Here is a 17,619-nt window from a genome sequence, read left to right on the forward strand (position 1 = left end):
ATAAGGTACCATGTCCAGCGTTCTTTTTCTCCTGTGTCCAGGATTCGAATGAGACGAGTGCGTGTTGGTGTTACGGGCCCCACCAATGAATGAGTGTATGGATGAGTTGTTGTGATGACGAGTCGGTGACATAGGGAGAATATGTAAATTTGCCATTTACGCTGGAGCACCAGCCTCAGAATGCAGCCTCGGGTGAAGAGCTAAACTGATCGCGATAAGCCAGTGACAGCAATACGTGTAGGGCTCACGTTACGAGTTAATTGGCAATAAGAAACCTTCCATGGTGGATGTATAAACGGCAAGGACTGCTCAAAAACTTTCCATCGCACTGAATTTTATTCATTTTATTACAATAAGTGATAGCAGAATAGAAACATGGCGAATCCTAGAAAAAGGACTGCAAAGAAAGTGACTTGTTTATGCAAGCGGCCTCACCGGTTGTCAAGGTTTAATTAAATGTGAAGAGAAATGGCGCATTTCGTTGACAAAGGCTGTGTGATCAGCCAAAACGTGTTCCTACATTAGTGGCAAGTGCTGCCAGCAAATAAAACGGATATATATTTCTTAAGGGTTTGAGTGCTGGGGGGTGCTGTAGGAGTTTCACTCACCTTTTATATACTTTCTTGTGTTGTAAAGACATGTGTGGTAAAGGTATATAAGTGCTAAACACCTGTGTGGTAAAGGCCATGAGTGATAGAGGTATTGAAGGGTAAAGAATGCGTGCTTCACTCAAAAAAGAATATTTATTTTCATAATTTAAAAAAATTTAAAAAAGAAATGAGGGGTGGTCTGGCTTTTGAGAGGAGGCTCTCCCACATAAAAAAAATAAGTAGTTTGTATCTATGCATATGTGTATATATATATATATATATATATATATATATATATATATATATATATATATATCCAGCTCCATATATAAATGCAGTATAAAGATAATACTGACTGCACTAGCTGGTGCAGTCAGTATTATCTCCATTTCCAAGGTGTCCTTGCATTTTTTCTGAAACGCCAGAAATTGTGTGCTGTATGTTGCAGGGTTTCCGATACCCTGAGCGAGAACCGCCCTATATGACAGCCTCTACCAATATCGGATTCTGTGTGTGTATATATATATATATATATATATATATATATATATATATATATATATATATATATATATATATATCTCTATGTATGTATGTGTGTGTATGTATTACCTACTGCAGTCGCCAGTAGGTAGTTATAGTTAGGACCTATTTTCCATAGGAAATCCGCAACATTCTATTTGGAATAACGTTGGCGCCGATTGACGAATCTTAGCAAAATTTTCCAAACTTTTGGCCAGCTCCGGTCCGCTCCTATCCTGAAAATTTCACGGTGATTCGTCAAGCGGGGGCCGAGAAAAAACGGAGGTCCCAAAACGCGTTTTCCCCATGCATTTTCCCATAGGACCCGTTGACGCAGCTGCAGCCCGAACTGCTGAACGGAATTACACCAAATTTGGCAAAGAGGTAGTCCTCAGTTCAGACTTGTGCCTTTTGCTTAAATGGAGTAAATCCGTTCAGTAGTTCCTGAGAAAATTAGAGTTAAAAAGATAGATATATATGGACGGAGCCTAACCACACATCTCATCGTGAGATCTGATTGGCTGTCAGTACTTCATCCAAGAAGTGTTGGCAGCCATCTTGGGACCAATATACATGATAGCACCTCATTAAAAAGCATTGCAGTTAATAGAAGGTTTTAAGACTTTAGTTACATTATAAATCATTTGTTGATGGTACCATACTCATTTTAGGAATTGTGGTGTGTTCTAAGGTGATTTTACCATGTGAAAAAGCCTTCTGCTGTGATATCATGAATCATGTTTGAGAGAAAACTATTTTCTCATGCTTTTCCCACAGAGGTTTGGAAGGTGATCTATAAGCTAAACAGAGCATATTTTCTGTAAATTCACATTATCTTTCTCAGTCATGTGAGAATGAAGTCTGACATTCTCGGTAAAACATGTACATCCAACAAGGGCAGAGACTGTCAGTTGATTCATTTGTGTTCTACTGCAGCTTCTACAGAACAACTAGAGCGCTAACAGTCCTACTTATGACAAAAGTATGGCACACCTGAAGCCATCTTGGTTGGAATAAAGTGGTAACTCTTAAAACATTTAATTTAAAAAGGAACAAAATGAGGGTTCGTTTTGCCATAGAAAGTATGATTAGTGCTGCAGAAAGAAAAATTAGGGCACATTTTGAGTGACTTCTCGAATCCTCTTCTATTTCATTAAACAATTCTGACATGCAGACTGAAACATGCACTTTCAATACCAGCAGCAGACTTCCCTGGTGAGCAGTAGCTTTACTACAGTGATCTAATGAGCAACTAGAGTGCTAACATTCAGAATTTATGGCAAATGTGTGACACATCTGAATGCCTTCTTGATGGAACCAAAGTAAAAAACTGAAAGTATTTCCTACTGAGGAGACTGCAGTAAATGAGGAAATTAGGAAACTTCATAACAAATAAATCTCCCAAGATGGCCACCAGAGACAAAAGAGCCCAAATGTAGGCCAAATATCACACAGATGTAGCCCAAGTATAGCCCAATGACAGAATGTCCCAGAGTGTTCTAACAAACAACTAGAGCGCTAAGAGTCTTACTTATCACAAAAGTATGGCACACCTGAAGCCATCTTGATTGGAATAAAGTGGTAACACTTAAAACATTTAATTTACAAAGGAACAAAATGAGGGGGTTCATTTTGCCATAGAAATTATGATTAGTGCTGCAGAAAGAAAAATTAGGGCACATTTTGACTTCTCAAATCCTCTTCTATTTCATAGTGGAGAGCGAGTAGTGGAGAGTGAGTAGTGGAGAGTGAGTAGTGGAGAGAGAGTAGTAGAGAGAGAGTAGTAGAGAGAGAGTAGTAGAGAGTGAGTAGTAGAGAGTGAGTAGTAGAGAGTGAGTAGTAGAGAGTGAGTAGTAGAGAGAGTAGTAGAGAGAGTAGTAGAGAGAGAGTAGTAGAGAGTGAGTAGTAGTAGAGAGAGTAGTAGAGAGAGTAGTAGAGAGAGTAGTAGAGAGAGTAGTAGAGAGAGTAGTAGAGAGAGTAGTAGAGAGAGTAGTAGAGAGAGTAGTAGAGAGAGTAGTAGAGAGAGTAGTAGAGAGAGTAGTAGAGAGTAGTAGAGAGTAGTAGAGAGAGTAGTAGAGAGTGAGTGGTAGAGAGTAGTAGAGTGAGTAGTAGAGAGCGAGTAGTAGAGAGAGTAGTAGAGAGTGAGTAGTAGGTAGAGAGTAATAGAGTAGTAGAGAGTAGTAGAGTGCGAGTAGTAGAGAGCAAGTAGTAGAGAGCAAGTAGTAGAGAGCAAGTAGTAGAGAGCAAGTAGTAGAGAGCAAGTAGTAGAGAGCGAGTAGTAGAGAGCGAGTAGTAGAGCGAGTAGTAGAGCGAGTAGTAGAGAGCGAGTAGTAGAGAGCGAGTAGTAGAGAGCGAGTAGTAGAGAGCGAGTAGTAGAGTGAGAAGTAGAGTGAGAAGTAGTAGAGCGAGTAGTAGAGAGCAGTAGAGAGTAGTGAGTAGTAGAGAGTAGTGGAGAGCGAGTAGTGGAGAGCGAGTAGTGGAGAGCGAGTAGTGGAGAGCGAGTAGTGGAGAGCGAGTAGTAGGTAGAGAGTAGTAGAGTAGTGGAGAGTGAGTAGAGAGAGAATGAGTAGAGAGAGAGTAGTAGAGAGTAGTCAGTCAGTGTCAGTCAATCAGTGTCGTGTCAGTCAGTGTTGTGTCAGTAGTAGTAGATAGTGGGTAATTTAATTTAAAAGGAACACAATGAGGGGGTTCATTTTGACATAGAAATTATGATTAGTGCTGAAAAAATAAAAATTAGGGCACATTTTGAGTGACTTCTCAAATCCTTTTCTATTTCATTAAAACAGTCTGACATGCAGACTGAAACATGCACTTTGAATACCAGCAGCAGACTTCCCTGGTGAGCAGTAGCTTTACTACAGTGATCTAATAAGCAACTTGAGTGCTAACATTCAGAAATTATGGCAAATGTGTGACATCTGAATGCCTTCTTGATGGAACCAAAGTAAACAAGCACTGAAAATGCAATAGGTCTCGCCCTCGTTTAAGTTAAAGCCATTCTGTTTGTAATTAGGTGGCATTTTAGCTTTGCTTGTATTAGTGTTTTCAAACTTTCATGTACATAACATGCATATGTATGCATATATGTAAATGTGTGCATGCATTTATATTTGTATTTATATAGATATGCAGATTATATATGTGTATATATATACACATACATATATAAATGCATATATATGTGCATATGTGTGCGTGTAGAGAGAGGTAGAGGGGTAGAGGTAGAGAGTAGTAGAGGTAGAGAGTGAGTAGTAGAGAATAACAAAGAGAGTAGCAGAGAGTGAGTAGTAGAGTAGTAGAGTGACTAGTAGAGAATGAGTAGTAGAGAGTGAGTAGTAGAGAGTGAGTAGTAGAGTGAGTAGTAGAGAATGACTAGTAGAGTGAGTAGTAGAGAATGACTAGTAGAGGGAGTAGTAGAGGGAGTAGTTGAGAGTGAGTAGTGGAGAGTAGTAGAGAGTGAGTAGTGGAGAGTAGTAGAGAGTGAGTGGTAGAGAACGAGTGGTAGAGAACGAGTGGTAGAGAGCGAGTAGTAGAGAGCGAGTAGTAGAGAGCAAGTAGAGAGCGAGTAGTAGAGAGCAAGTAGAGAGCAAGTAGTAGAGAGCGAGTAGTAGAGAGCGAGTAGTAGTGAGTGAGTAGTAGAGAGCGAGTAGTAGAGAGCGAGTAGTAGAGAGTAGGTAGTAGAGAGCGAGTAGTAGAGAGCGAGTAGTAGAGAGCAAGTAGAGAGCGAGTAGTAGAGAGCAAGTAGAGAGCAAGTAGTAGAGAGCGAGTAGTAGAGAGCGAGAAGTAGAGAGCGAGTAGTAGAGAGCGAGTAGTAGTAGAGAGTGAGAGTAGTAGAGTGAGAGTAGTAGAGTGAGAGTAGTAGAGTGAGAGTAGTAGAGTGAGAGTAGTAGAGTGAGAGTAGTAGAGTGAGAGTAGTAGAGAGTGAGTAGTGGAGAGTAGTAGAGAGTGGTAGAGAGTAGTAGAGAACGAGTGGTAGAGAACGAGTGGTAGAGAACGAGTGGTAGAGAACGAGTGGTAGAGAACGAGTGGTAGAGAACGAGTGGTAGAGAACGAGTGGTAGAGAACGAGTGGTAGAGAACGAGTGGTAGAGAACGAGTGGTAGAGAACGAGTGGTAGAGAACGAGTGGTAGAGAACGAGTGGTAGAGAACGAGTGGTAGAGAACGAGTGGTAGAGAACGAGTGGTAGTGCGAGTGGTAGAGTGTGAGCAGTAGAGAGAGTAGTAGAGAGAGTAATAGAGAGTAGTAGAGAGTAGTAGAGAGAGTAGTAGAGAGAGTAGTAGAGAGAGTAGTAGAGAGAGTAGTAGGGAGTAGTAGAGAGTAGTAGAGAGCGTAGTAGAGAGAGTAGTAGAGAGTAGTAGAGAGAGTAGTAGAGAGTATGAGAGGGTGAGTAGTAGAGAGAGTAGTTGAGTAGTAGAGAGCGAGTAGTAGAGAGTAGTGGAGAGCGAGTAGTGGAGAGCGAGTAGTAGAGAGCGAGTAGTAGAGAGCGAGTAGTAGAGAGCGAGCAGTAGAGAGCGAGCAGTAGAGAGCGAGCAGTAGAGAGCGAGCAGTAGAGAGCAAGTAGTAGAGAGCAAGTAGTAGAGAGCAGGTAGTAGAGAGTAGGTAGTAGAGAGTAGGTAGTAGAGAGTAGTAGAGAGCGAGCGAGTAGAGAGCGAGTAGTAGAGAGCGAGTAGTAGAGAGCGAGTAGAGAGCGAGTAGTAGAGAGCAAGTAGAGAGCAAGTAGTAGAGAGCGAGTAGTAGAGAGCAAGTAGTAGAGAGCGAGTAGTAGTAGAGAGTGAGAGTAGTAGAGAGTGAGAGTAGTAGAGAGTGAGAGTAGTAGAGAGTGAGAGTAGTAGAGAGTGAGAGTAGTAGAGAGTGAGAGTAGTAGAGAGTGAGAGTAGTAGAGAGTGAGAGTAGTAGAGTGAGAGTAGTAGAGTGAGAGTAGTAGAGTGAGAGTAGTAGAGTGAGAGTAGTAGAGTGAGAGTAGTAGAGAGTGAGTAGTAGGTAGAGAGTAGTAGAGTAGTAGAGAGTAAGTAGAGAGAGAGTGAGTAGAGAGAGAGTAGTAGAAAGAGTAGTAGAGTAGTAGAGAGTAGTCAGTCAGTTTCAGTCAATCAGTGTCGTGTCAGTCAGTGTCGTGTCAGTAGTAGTAGATAGTGAGTAGTTTAATTTAAAAGGAACACAATGAGGGGGTTCATTTTGCCATAGAAATTATGATTAGTGCTGAAAAAATAAACATGAGGGCACATTTTGACTGACTTCTCAAATCCTCTTCTATTTCATTAAAACAGTCTGACATGCAGACTGAAACATGCACTTTCAATACCAGCAGCAGACTTCCCTGGTGAGCAGTAGCTTTACTACAGTGATCTAATAAGCAACTAGAGTGCTACCATTCAGAATTTATGGCAAATGTGTGACACATCTGAATGCCCTCTTGATGGCACCAAAGTAAACACGCATTGAAAATGCAATAGGTCTCGCCCTCGTTTAAGTTAAAGCAATTCTGTTTGTAATTAGGTGGCTTTTTAGCTTTGCTTGTATTAGTGTTTTCAAACTTTCATGTACATAACATGCATATGTATGCATATATGTATATGTAAATGTATGCATGCATTTATATTTGTATTTATATAGATATGCAGATTATATATGTGTGTATATATATACACATACATATATAAATGCATATATATGTGTTTGTGTAGAGAGGTTGAGGGGTAGAGGTAGAGAGTAGTAGAGGGAGAGGTAGAGGTAGGGGTAGAGAGTGAGTACTAGAGAGTAGAGAGTGAGTAGTAGAGAATAACAGAGTAGCAGAGAGTGAGTAGTAGAGTACTAGAGTGACTAGTAGAGAATGAGTACTAGAGAGTAGTAGAGAGTAGTAGAGAGTGAGTAGTAGAGTACTAGAGTGACTAGTAGAGAATGAGTACTAGAGAGTAGTAGAGAGTGAGTACTAGAGTGACTAGTAGAGAATGAGTACTAGAGAGTAGTAGAGAGTAGTAGAGAGTAGTAGAGAGTAGTAGAGAGTAGTAGAGAGTAGTAGAGAGTGAGTAGTAGAGAGCGAGTAGTAGAGAGCGAGTAGTAGAGAGCGAGTAGTAGAGAGCGAGTAGTAGAGAGCGAGTAGTAGAGAGCGAGTAGTAGAGAGCGAGTAGTAGAGAGCGAGTAGTAGAGAGCGAGTAGTAGAGAGCGAGTAGTAGAGTGCGAGTAGTAGAGAGCGAGTAGTAGAGAGCGAGTAGTAGAGAGCGAGTAGTAGAGAGCGAGTAGTAGAGTACTAGAGTGACTAGTAGAGAATGAGTACTAGAGAGTAGTAGAGAGCGAGTAGTAGAGAGTAGTAGAGAGTAGTAGAGAGTAGTAGAGAGTAGTAGAGAGCGAGTAGTAGAGAGCGAGTAGTAGAGAGCGAGTAGTAGAGAGTGAGTAGTAGAGAGTGAGTAGTAGAGAGCGAGTAGTAGAGAGAATAGTAGGGTAGTAGAGAGTGAGTAGTAGAGAGCGAGTAGTAGGGTAGTAAAGAGTGAGTAGTAAAGAGTGAGTAGTAGAGAGTAGTAGAGAGTAGTAGAGAGTAGTAGAGAGTAGTAGAGAGTAGTAGAGAGTAGGAGAGAGTGTTAGAGAGAGAGTGTTAGAGAGAGAGTGTTAGAGAGAGAGTGTTAGAGAGAGAGTGTTAGAGAGAGAGTGTTAGAGAGAGAGTGTTAGAGAGAGAGTGTTAGAGAGAGAGTGTTAGAGAGAGAGTGTTAGAGAGAGAGTGTTAGAGAGAGAGTGTTAGAGAGAGAGTGTTAGAGAGAGAGTGTTAGAGAGAGAGTGTTAGAGAGAGAGTGTTAGAGAGAGAGTGTTAGAGAGAGAGTGTTAGAGAGAGAGTGTTAGAGAGAGAGTGTTAGAGAGAGAGTGTTAGAGAGTGGTAGAGAGAGTGGTAGAGAGAGTGGTAGAGAGAGTGGTAGAGAGAGTGGTAGAGAGAGTGGTAGAGAGAGTGGTAGAGAGAGTGGTAGAGAGAGTGGTAGAGAGAGTGGTAGAGAGAGTGGTAGAGAGAGTGGTAGAGAGAGTGGTAGAGAGAGTGGTAGAGTGTGCGGTAGAGTGTGCGGTAGAGTGTGCGGTAGAGTGTGCGGTAGAGTGTGCGTAGTAGAGTGAGTAGTAGAGTAGTAGAGAGTGAGTAGTAGAGTAGTAGAGAGTGAGTGGTAGAGTAGTAGTGAGTGAGTGGTAGAGTAGTAGAGAGTGAGTGGTAGAGAGTATGAGAGGGTGAGTAGTAGAGAGTAGTTTGCTAGAGAGTGAGTAGTTTGGTAGAGAGTGAGTAGTAGAGAGCGTAGTAGAGAGTGAGTAGTAGAGTGAGTAGTAGAGAGCGAGTAGTAGAGAGCGAGTAGTAGAGTGAGTAGTAGAGAGCGTAGTAGAGAGAGAGAAGTAGAGAGCGAGTAGTAGAGAGCGAGGAGTAGAGAGCGAGGAGTAGAGAGCGAGTAGTAGAGAGCGAGTAGTAGAGAGAGTAGTAGAGAGCGAGTAGTAGAGAGAGTAGTAGAGAGCGAGTAGTAGAGAGAGTAATAGAGAGAGTAGTAGAGAGAGAAGTAGAGAGAGAGAAGTAGAGAGCGAAGTAGAGAGCGAGAAGTAGAGAGCGAGTAGTAGAGAGCGAGTAGTAGAGAGCGAGTAGTAGAGAGCGAGTAGTAGAGAGCGAGTAGTAGAGAGCGAGTAGTAGAGAGTAGTAGAGTGAGTAGTAGAGAGCGAGTAGTAGAGAGCAAGTGGTAGAGAGTAGTAGAGTGAGTAGTAGAGTGCGAGTAGTAGAGAGCGAGTAGTAGAGAGCGAGTAGTAGAGAGAGAGTAGTAGAGAGAGAGTAGTAGAGAGAGTAGTAGAGAGAGTAGTAGAGAGAGTAGTAGAGAGAGTAGTAGAGAGTAGTAGAGAGTAGTAGAGAGTAGTAGAGAGTAGTAGAGAGTAGTAGAGAGTAGTAGAGAGAGTAGTAGAGAGTAGTAGAGAGAGTAGTAGAGAGTAGTAGAGAGTGAGTAGTAGAGAGTGAGTAGTAGAGAGCGAGTAGTAGAGAGAATAGTAGGGTAGTAGAGAGCGAGTAGTAGAGAGAGAAGTAGAGAGCAAGTAGTAGAGTGAGTAGTAGAGAGTAGTTGAGAGCGAGTAGTAGAGTGAGCAATAGAGAGTAGTAGAGAGCGAGTAGTAGAGAGAATAGTAGGGTAGTAGAGAGCAAGTGGTAGAGAGTAGTAGAGAGAGTAGTAGAGAGAGAGTAGTAGAGAGAGAGTAGTAGAGAGAGTAGTAGAGAGAGAGTAGTAGAGAGAGAGTGGTAGAGAGAGAGTGGTAGAGAGAGAGTGGTAGAGAGTGAGTGGTAGAGAGTGAGTGGTAGAGAGTGAGTGGTAGAGAGTGAGTGGTAGAGAGTGAGTGGTAGAGAGTATGAGAGGGTGAGTAGTAGAGTGAGTAGTAGAGAGTGAGTAGTAGAGTAGTGGAGAGCGAGTAGTGGAGAGTGAGTAGTGGAGAGTGAGTAGTGGAAAGTAGTAGAGAGTGAGTAGTAGAGCGCGAGTAGTAGAGCGTGATTAGTAGAGAGTGAATAGTAGAGTGAATAGTAGAGTGAATAGTAGAGTGAATAGTAGAGTGAATAGTAGAGTGAATAGTAGAGTGAATAGTAGAGTGAATAGTAGAGTGAATAGTAGAGTGAATAGTAGAGTGTGAGAGTAGTAGAGAGTGAGTAGTAGGTAGAGAGTGAGTAGTAGGTAGAGAGTGAGTAGTAGGTAGAGAGTAGTAGAGTAGTAGAGAGTGAGTAGAGAGTGAGTAGAGAGAGAGTAGTAAAGAGAGAGTAGTAGAGATAGAGTAGTAGAGTAGTAGAGAGTAGTCAGTGTCAGTCAGTCAGTCAGTCAGTGTCAGCTAGAGCAGCTCTGCTGATGCTGATCTGGTTCTCTGGCTCTACAACAGCTCTGCTGACCTGGTTCTCTGGCACTAAAGCAGCTCTGCTGACCCGGTTCTATGGCCCTAAAGCAGTTCTGCGGACATGGTTCTGTGGCTCTAGAGCTGCTCTGCTGACCTGGTTCTCTCGCTCTAAAGCAGCTCTACTGACCTGGTTTCTCTGGCTCTACAGCAGCTCTGCTGACCTGGTTCTCTGGCTCTAGAGCAGCTCTGCTGACCTGGTTCTCTGGCTCTAGAGCAGCTCTGCTGACCTGGTTCTCCGGCACTAGAGCAGCTCTGCTGACCTGGTTCTCTCCCTCTAGAGCAGCTCTGCTGACCTGGTTCTCTCGCTCTAAAGCAGCTCTACTGACCTGGTTTCTCTGGCTCTACAGCAGCTCTGCTGACCTGGTTCTCTGGCTCTAGAGCAGCTCTGCTGACCTGGTTCTATGGCTCTAAAGCAGCTCTGCTGACCTGGTTCTCTCCCTCTAAAGCAGCTCTGCTGACATGGTTTTCCTGGCTCTAGACCAGCTCTGCTGACCTGGTTCTCTGGCTCTAGAGCAGCTCTGCTGACCTGGTTCTATGGTTTTAAAGCAGCTCTGCTGACCTGGTTTCCCTGGCTCTAGAGCAGCTCTGCTGACCTGGTTCTCTGGCTCTAAAACAGCTCTGCTGACCTGGTTCTCTGGCTCTAAAGCAGCTCTGCTGACCTGGTTCTCTGGCTATAAAGCAGCTCTGCTGACCTGGTTCTCTGGCTCTAAAGCAACTCTGCAGACCTGGTTCTCTGGCTCTAAAGCAGCTCTGCTGACCTGGTTCTCTGCCTCTAAAGCAGCTCTGCTGACCTGGTTCTCTCCCTCTAAGCAGCTCTGCTGACCTGGTTTCTCTGGCTGTAAAGCAGCTCTGCTGACCTGGTTCTCTGCCTCTAGAGCAGCTCTGCTGACCTGGTTCTCTCCCTCTAAAGCAGCTCTGCTGACCTGGTTTCTCTGGCTCTACAGCAGCTCTGCTGACCTGGTTCTCGGCCTCTAGAGCAGCTCTGCTGAATATTATTTGTATTCACTGACAAAAACCACAGGTTTCAGAGATGTTATAGTTCGAAATTAGCATTTAAAAAACCTTAGAAATTCACAGAAAAAAACATAGGTTTCAGGGGTGTTGTAGTTAGCTTGCCATTTCACTCGTACAAAACCATAGAAATTCCTCCCATTCTAGTTAGTTCTGCTAACTATAACTCGCGCGCCCGCAATGCACTGCTGATGATGTCACATATTGCATCATTCATGAAATGGTCAGTGACATCACTGATGACATCTCAAATTACATCACTGATGACAACATCTAGTGAATGTGGTTTAGTTAGAAATTTAAATATGTATTATATATATACCAATCTGTATTGAAGATTGAGTGGATATATAACTGTCTGGATGGAGGATTTAGTAGCTGTCTGACTGTCTGTTTAAGTGAGTAATTAAAAGTGTCTCACTTAATACATGGATTAGTAACTAAACTATGTGAATGTGTGCATCACTGTCTCTGTTGTATAACATGCTGCATCAGTTGGTCACTAACTACATGAGTGTGCATATTAGTTATTGATTAGTTCGGTGAGTATTTGTATGGGACACTGAGTTTGTGTGTGGTTGGATGGGGTGTGTGCAACTCTATGCATAGATGTGTGAATGGTTGATTGACTAGGTGTATAGGTTTATAAGTGCATGGGGAAACAGTTGTTTGGGTGACTGAGTATTTATTTGTGTGTTGGGGAGCGAATATATGTTTTAGTTGTACATCTTCAACAAAGTAAAAAAATAAAAGGCAGTGTATGTGAGAGTTGGTGTATATAAATAAGTATGTGTAAGAGTCAGTGATGGTGAGTAACTATATGAATGAATGTATAATTGTAATGGTGATTTCTTAACATAATAACTATGAGTTTACGATGTGTTTGAATAAATGAGGTGGTGTTGGATAATTGTGTAAGTGAGTAAATGTAAGTGTGATTAATTTTTTTCATGAGTGAGTAGGATGACTGCATAACCGACTAAGATGACTGCTGATGTGTCAATGTCTATATATGTGTATAAGTGCATTTGATAGTGTTCTATTAATTAGTGACTGCATGTATAAATGATTCTGTTGTTGAATGGGTAGTTGTGTGTGTAGACTTAGGAATCAGTGAGTGGGCATGTAGTAACTGGTATTGGTGTGTCAATGGTTTCAAATATGGTACTCTGTATTTTACAGAGAGTGATGAAAGGTTATACTAGTGTATGATGAGGTGTATCAGATTGTCACGTGGATGATGTCATGTAAGATGTCATCAGTGATGTCACTGACCATGTCATGAATGATGCAATATGTGACATCATCAGCAGTGCATTGCGGGCGCGAGAGTTATAGTTAGTAGAACTAACTATAACGGAGGAATTTCTATGGTTTTGTACGAGTGAAATGGCCAGCTAACTATAACACCCCTGAAACCTATGTTTTTTTCTGTGAATATATATATATATATATATATATATATATATATATATATATATATATATATATACATACATATACACAATGTGACCACTATATGGTCGCCAAGCCTCTCAGGTCGGGGCTTGCAAGCAGGCGTCACCACTAAATATTCCTAGGTTACACTCTCCAGCATGCCATTAGAATGCAATTATCATCATCGTGGTTGTTTAAATAGATTTTGAGCCCCTTTTCAGTGTTGATGCACTTAACATTTAAAAAGAGAGCAACCAACTGGAGATGGTTTCTCCTTCTCCTTTATATATGCCCTTGCGTTTGGTTTATGAAGGTATGTGGAGTCGGGTACTGCTGAACTCCAGCTATATATATATACACACACACACACACACACATATATATATATATATATATATATATATATATATAAATATATAAACAGATCCATGTGTATGTGTGTTTGTGTGTGTAGGGAATTCACTTACCTTATATATACTTGCATTGTAAATACATGTGTGGCGAACATATATGAGTGGTAAAGGCAATGCATGGTAAAGGCATGCGTTGTAAACGCATGCATGGTAATGTCATACAACAGGTGCAAGGGAGGGCAGTGGAAGAAAAGGGGTGTGTCTGACAGCAGAGGTTATACTATGAAAACAAATTAGCCCGAAGTTAGATCAGCACACTAACCACATTAGAATTCTTAGATATTTAAGATTTGAAAGCTGTAACCCATACAGGCAAAACATCCTTTGTAAACATTGTCTCAGTGAAACATTTAAATCGTGTTGAAATTTAAGTAGCAAATTATACATTTACCTGCTGTTACTAAATAAGCATCTGTTGCGTTGATGTCACACACTAATGGCTGCCTGGTTGTCGCGGTGGTTGGTGGAGGTGTGACAGCTACAATGGTGGTGGATGCCGTAGAAAATTTTGATGTGGGTGCTGGTGTGGTATGGCCACTTGTGCGCACTATAAGAGCCGTAGAGAGACTAGATGTAGGAGTAGCTTTTGTAGATTCAAATGTAGTACTTTCTTGAGAAGTAGCATTGATAGATGGTTTTGGCGGTGTTGACAGTGATGATGTTGAAGTCCATAATACTGGTGGAGATGTTGGTGACTGTGTTGATGGCGATGCCGATATCGCCGATGGTGAAGATGATGGAGGCAATGATGTTGGCAGCTTTGGTGGTGGTTTTGTCTCTAATGTACTAACAATAATGGAGATTGTTGGAGTAATGCTTATATCTATAATAGATGTTTGTTGGACATATTGACTTGATTTAAACTGTGCAGTGGTAATGACTGTCTGGGGTAAATGTGACGAGTAAACGGTAGGCATAATGGTGGACACCAGAAAGCTTTTTGAAGTTTGAAAGCTTGGCACAGTTGGCAAGGAGGAGGTCAATGTTTCGCTCTGTTGCAGCATGGTAGATGAGGCCAAAAATTCTTCATCAAGCATGCCACTGCTGGTGAGAAAAGGATGAATGTAAGTAGGGAGCACCATGGTTGGTCTGGTTGTAGGGAATGAGAAATAGGAAGTCTCAAGTGAAGAAGTAGCTTCACTGGAAGTTGAGGTAAAATGAGTCTCTGTAGAGCTTGACGGCACTGATGTAAACTCTGATAATATGGTAGTCCTAGAGTAGAAATCTAATGTCGGCCAATTTTCAGCAGCACTGGTTTTTGGTGTTATTTCAGATTCAGAAGGAACCTGAAGACTTGAAGTCTGCCCGGGATTGTAGTGTGAAAGGTCCATGCTGAATATCTCAGTTGGGAGAATGCCAGATGATACAATACTTGAATAGTTGCCAAATAATTCAGAAGTGGCAAGTACAGTGGGCGAGTCCTGTGGCAGCAGAGACGACGAAATGCTTGGCGTCTGTGAGTAGGATGAAGTATGCATCTGAGAAGATAGAGTACCAGATTCAATAAGATACAGTATTGATGAGTGGCTCATCACAAAATCTGTAACCTCCGATGCTTCATCCAGTGAAAAGACTGTGGTTAGTGTGCCAAGATATATTACTGACTCAGTGTGCTTAAATGCTGGAGCTTCAAGTAGGCTTGTTTGTTCAAAGGCAGTTGCAGATACAGTCGTGTTTGCCGAGGTTGTAAAAGTTGATTCAAGGTCTACACTAACGATTCCTGAAGAAAGTTCAGCTGTGGGAGTAGGTGTAAAATAGTAAGATTCAATATCAGGAAATGAGACATTGATCGTCATCTGTTCATACAGCGATTCCAGTGGTGATTTAATGTCTGCAGGTATGGATGCTGTGACTATGCTGCTGATCATACTTGTGCCATACAGATCTGAAAACATTTTTGTACCCTCTGAAGCTTCAATAAAATGCGAGGATAGCAAAACAACAGGTCTGGAAGGGAAAGCGGTGTTGTATACTTCTGAGGAGGGTTCCTCTGGTTCATATAGGTCTGTTATGAGGCTGGTTGGATGAGTGAAGCTACCCGATAAGGAAGCGGTGAATGACAGGGTCTCAAGGTAATCACCTGATCCCCAGTCATGCTGTATGGACTCCGTGGAGAGAACATGTGGGGGAACCAAGGTGAAGTCACAGTGCACACATGAGGTGTGTGGTCTGACTGAAGGCACTGGGCTGACAAGCTCTGCACAGATGTCAACTTGGCTTGACATTTCTGAACTGTCAGGCAAATGTGGTGTTATACTGCTAGCGATTTCTGGAACCGCTAAAGATGTAAACAAATGAGTAGAGTCCACATAGACCTCATCAAGCATAACAGATGAGGAAACATCTGGAAGACTTGTTGAAAATATAACAGGCATTATGCCTGTAGCAGAAGCAGCATTAGTGGGCTCGACAGTCAATGCAAAGCTACTTGAATCAACCATTTCGACAAATGTGCTGTCTACGACCATGGCAGAGTAGAATCTAGAATCTCTTTCTGATGGAGTACTTTGTGTAACTGTAGTAACAGCACTCTGCAACATCCAGGGAACCGAAGGCAAGATTACAGTAGAGTCTTCAAAAGGTAAAAAAGGTGTGGAATTTAAACTTTCCAGGACTGAAAATGTCTTGCCTTGAGAAGTGTAATGGGCGAGGTCTTCTGAAATGTGTATAGGATTCAAAGATTCACTGTGAGTTAATGAAAGAAGACCATCAGAGACAAAGGTTGTATATTCCACAAGAGTATCACCTTGACTAAAGGGAGTCAAAAGTTCAACATTTACATCTAAGATGGGTGAAGATGGCAGCAGTACTGGAAAAAAGACATCCGTGGTTTCGCTAACAGAATCAAAGGCCAGGGCAGGAGGACTCAAAGTAGAAGAGAGATGGGCGTGAGAAGTAGAGCTCACAAGTTCTTCATTCTTTAAAGATGATTCATACCAATCGGTGTTGGGCGATTCTGATACAATAGTGACCATTGTTGAATTATTTGCGATATCAAAGTCAAGCCAGGTTGCATTTGGAAGAGGTGGGGTCTCCGAAGGGAAAAATGCAGAGTTGGTATCATTGTCCGGCCTTTCCATTGTGATGTTCGTTAAGGCTTTTGGTGTTGTTCTGCTCTGCTGGATAATGGGGCCGAATGACAACGTCTCATTATTATCCAACGATAAGGGGTCTGAAAAGTAACGTGAAAAAGCAACACATTAATTGTCATACCAGCAAGTTATACAGATTACAACTATGAACAGGAGCCAGTTGGCTATTTCTCTTTGTTATATTTCCAAATAAATTTGATATATTTTTTCAGTACGGTTATTAACTTACAACAAAGCTGAAATATTGAGTAATATAATACCGTTACAGAACAAAAGAAGGGACTTACTGGGAAAGAACATAGTTTGTTTTTATTACTCTTTCTGCTTTACTGTTACTGTTCACCACTTAATTGCAGAAAAACTCACTTGGACAAACCACCAAACGGGCACCTGCCGAAAATGTCTATCGTCCATTGCATAATGTCAACCAATAATTATGCCACCATGTAAGCAGTGCTAACATGTTTGTGCTAGCTTTGTGTTAGCCATGCATGCAACGCTAGGGCCTAAAAGGGTGTGTTCTTTCAATCACTTTGAAGATTTGTCGTAGTTTTTTTCTTTTTTTTTTCGTTCCTTAATAGAAAAACACAATGTTGTACTCTTGTGAATGAGAGGACGACTACAAATCGTAAGCCAATAAGGTATTTAAACTAGTTACAAAAACCTCCTCTTTTACTTAACGATGTCCTCTACACCCAGGTATCCATAAATTAAATTTGACATACTGAAGATATGAAAGGGCATCTAGTATGGGAAAACAGCAACCTCTCACTGTATGTGAGAAGCTTGTATGATCTGGTGAAAAAAATGGATTATAGCAGAACATACAAGTTGTAGGGCCAAGCAATATATCTAGCAGTTCGCGGTGTCCATAACCATAGTCCCTCACTTTCATTGCCCGCTTTAGCTCGCAATCTGAGTACATAGCACAGAAGGTTCATGTGTCAGTAAACAGGTAGCCTCGATAACAGAGAATCAATCCTAAGCAATAATGTTTAGGTGGATATAATTTGTGATATTTGACTCGCATAAACATGCCCCTCTCTTTTTGTAACATGCAGAAACTGATAATCAAGCAGAGCATACTGGCAAGTGGTGGTGTCACTTGATAGACATCCACGAAACAGATTACAAAGGGCTCTTTGGTTCATCTAAGCATTACACTATTGGTATATACGTCAATGCCATGCCACCTATCTACTCATAAAGAAAGGCGTGGCAACCTTGGTGGGGAGGATGTACCCTTTACAATAACGAAAAAATAAACATACACAACCCTTCAATCCAGAAATGGTCCAAATGAACATATAGAGGAGTTATTTCCAAGACTCTCTACAACATGGCTACATTTATGAGGAATCCTGGTCGCAGGAGGGGATTTATACACCTTACATAGCCAAGAACTTTAAAGGTCAACAGCGTAACATAATTACTAACCTAAGCCTTAGAGCAAGATTTGTGTTTGAATGATTTTAATTTAATTGACATATGGAGGGAGCATTGGAAACGAATCTCAAAAGGGGCAAGATGGTGTTAGTGCGATTCCACGTCGTTCAGCCACGCATGCTGTGCATCTCGACAACAGACTATGCGGACTGATCCAAGATGTCGAAGTTGAAGGGAAGCAGGACGCGAGTGCAGTCGCTTCGCTTTTCAGCCCAGGGAAGCCTGGAAAACTTCTCTGGC

At 41.9% G+C, this 17,619-nt stretch overlaps 1 protein-coding gene across 4 annotated transcripts in view; it reads right to left on the reverse strand.

Annotated features, from left to right (window-relative positions):
- The window catches only part of KIAA1549 (KIAA1549 ortholog), a 746,373-nt gene that overhangs the window by 559,551 nt on the left and 169,203 nt on the right, over window positions 1-17,619 (reverse strand). For all 4 annotated transcript variants that reach the window (XM_085652039.1, XM_085652040.1, XM_085652037.1 and 1 more), the window contains exon 2: window positions 13,233-16,013. In XM_085652039.1, the coding sequence (XP_085508165.1) occupies window positions 13,233-16,013 (2,781 nt within the window). The remainder of the gene's footprint in view (window positions 1-13,232; window positions 16,014-17,619) is intronic.

The sequence above is a fragment of the Triturus cristatus genome, chromosome 4_1 (genome assembly GCF_964204655.1).
Source record: "Triturus cristatus chromosome 4_1, aTriCri1.1, whole genome shotgun sequence".
Taxonomy (NCBI): Eukaryota; Metazoa; Chordata; class Amphibia; order Caudata; family Salamandridae; genus Triturus; species Triturus cristatus.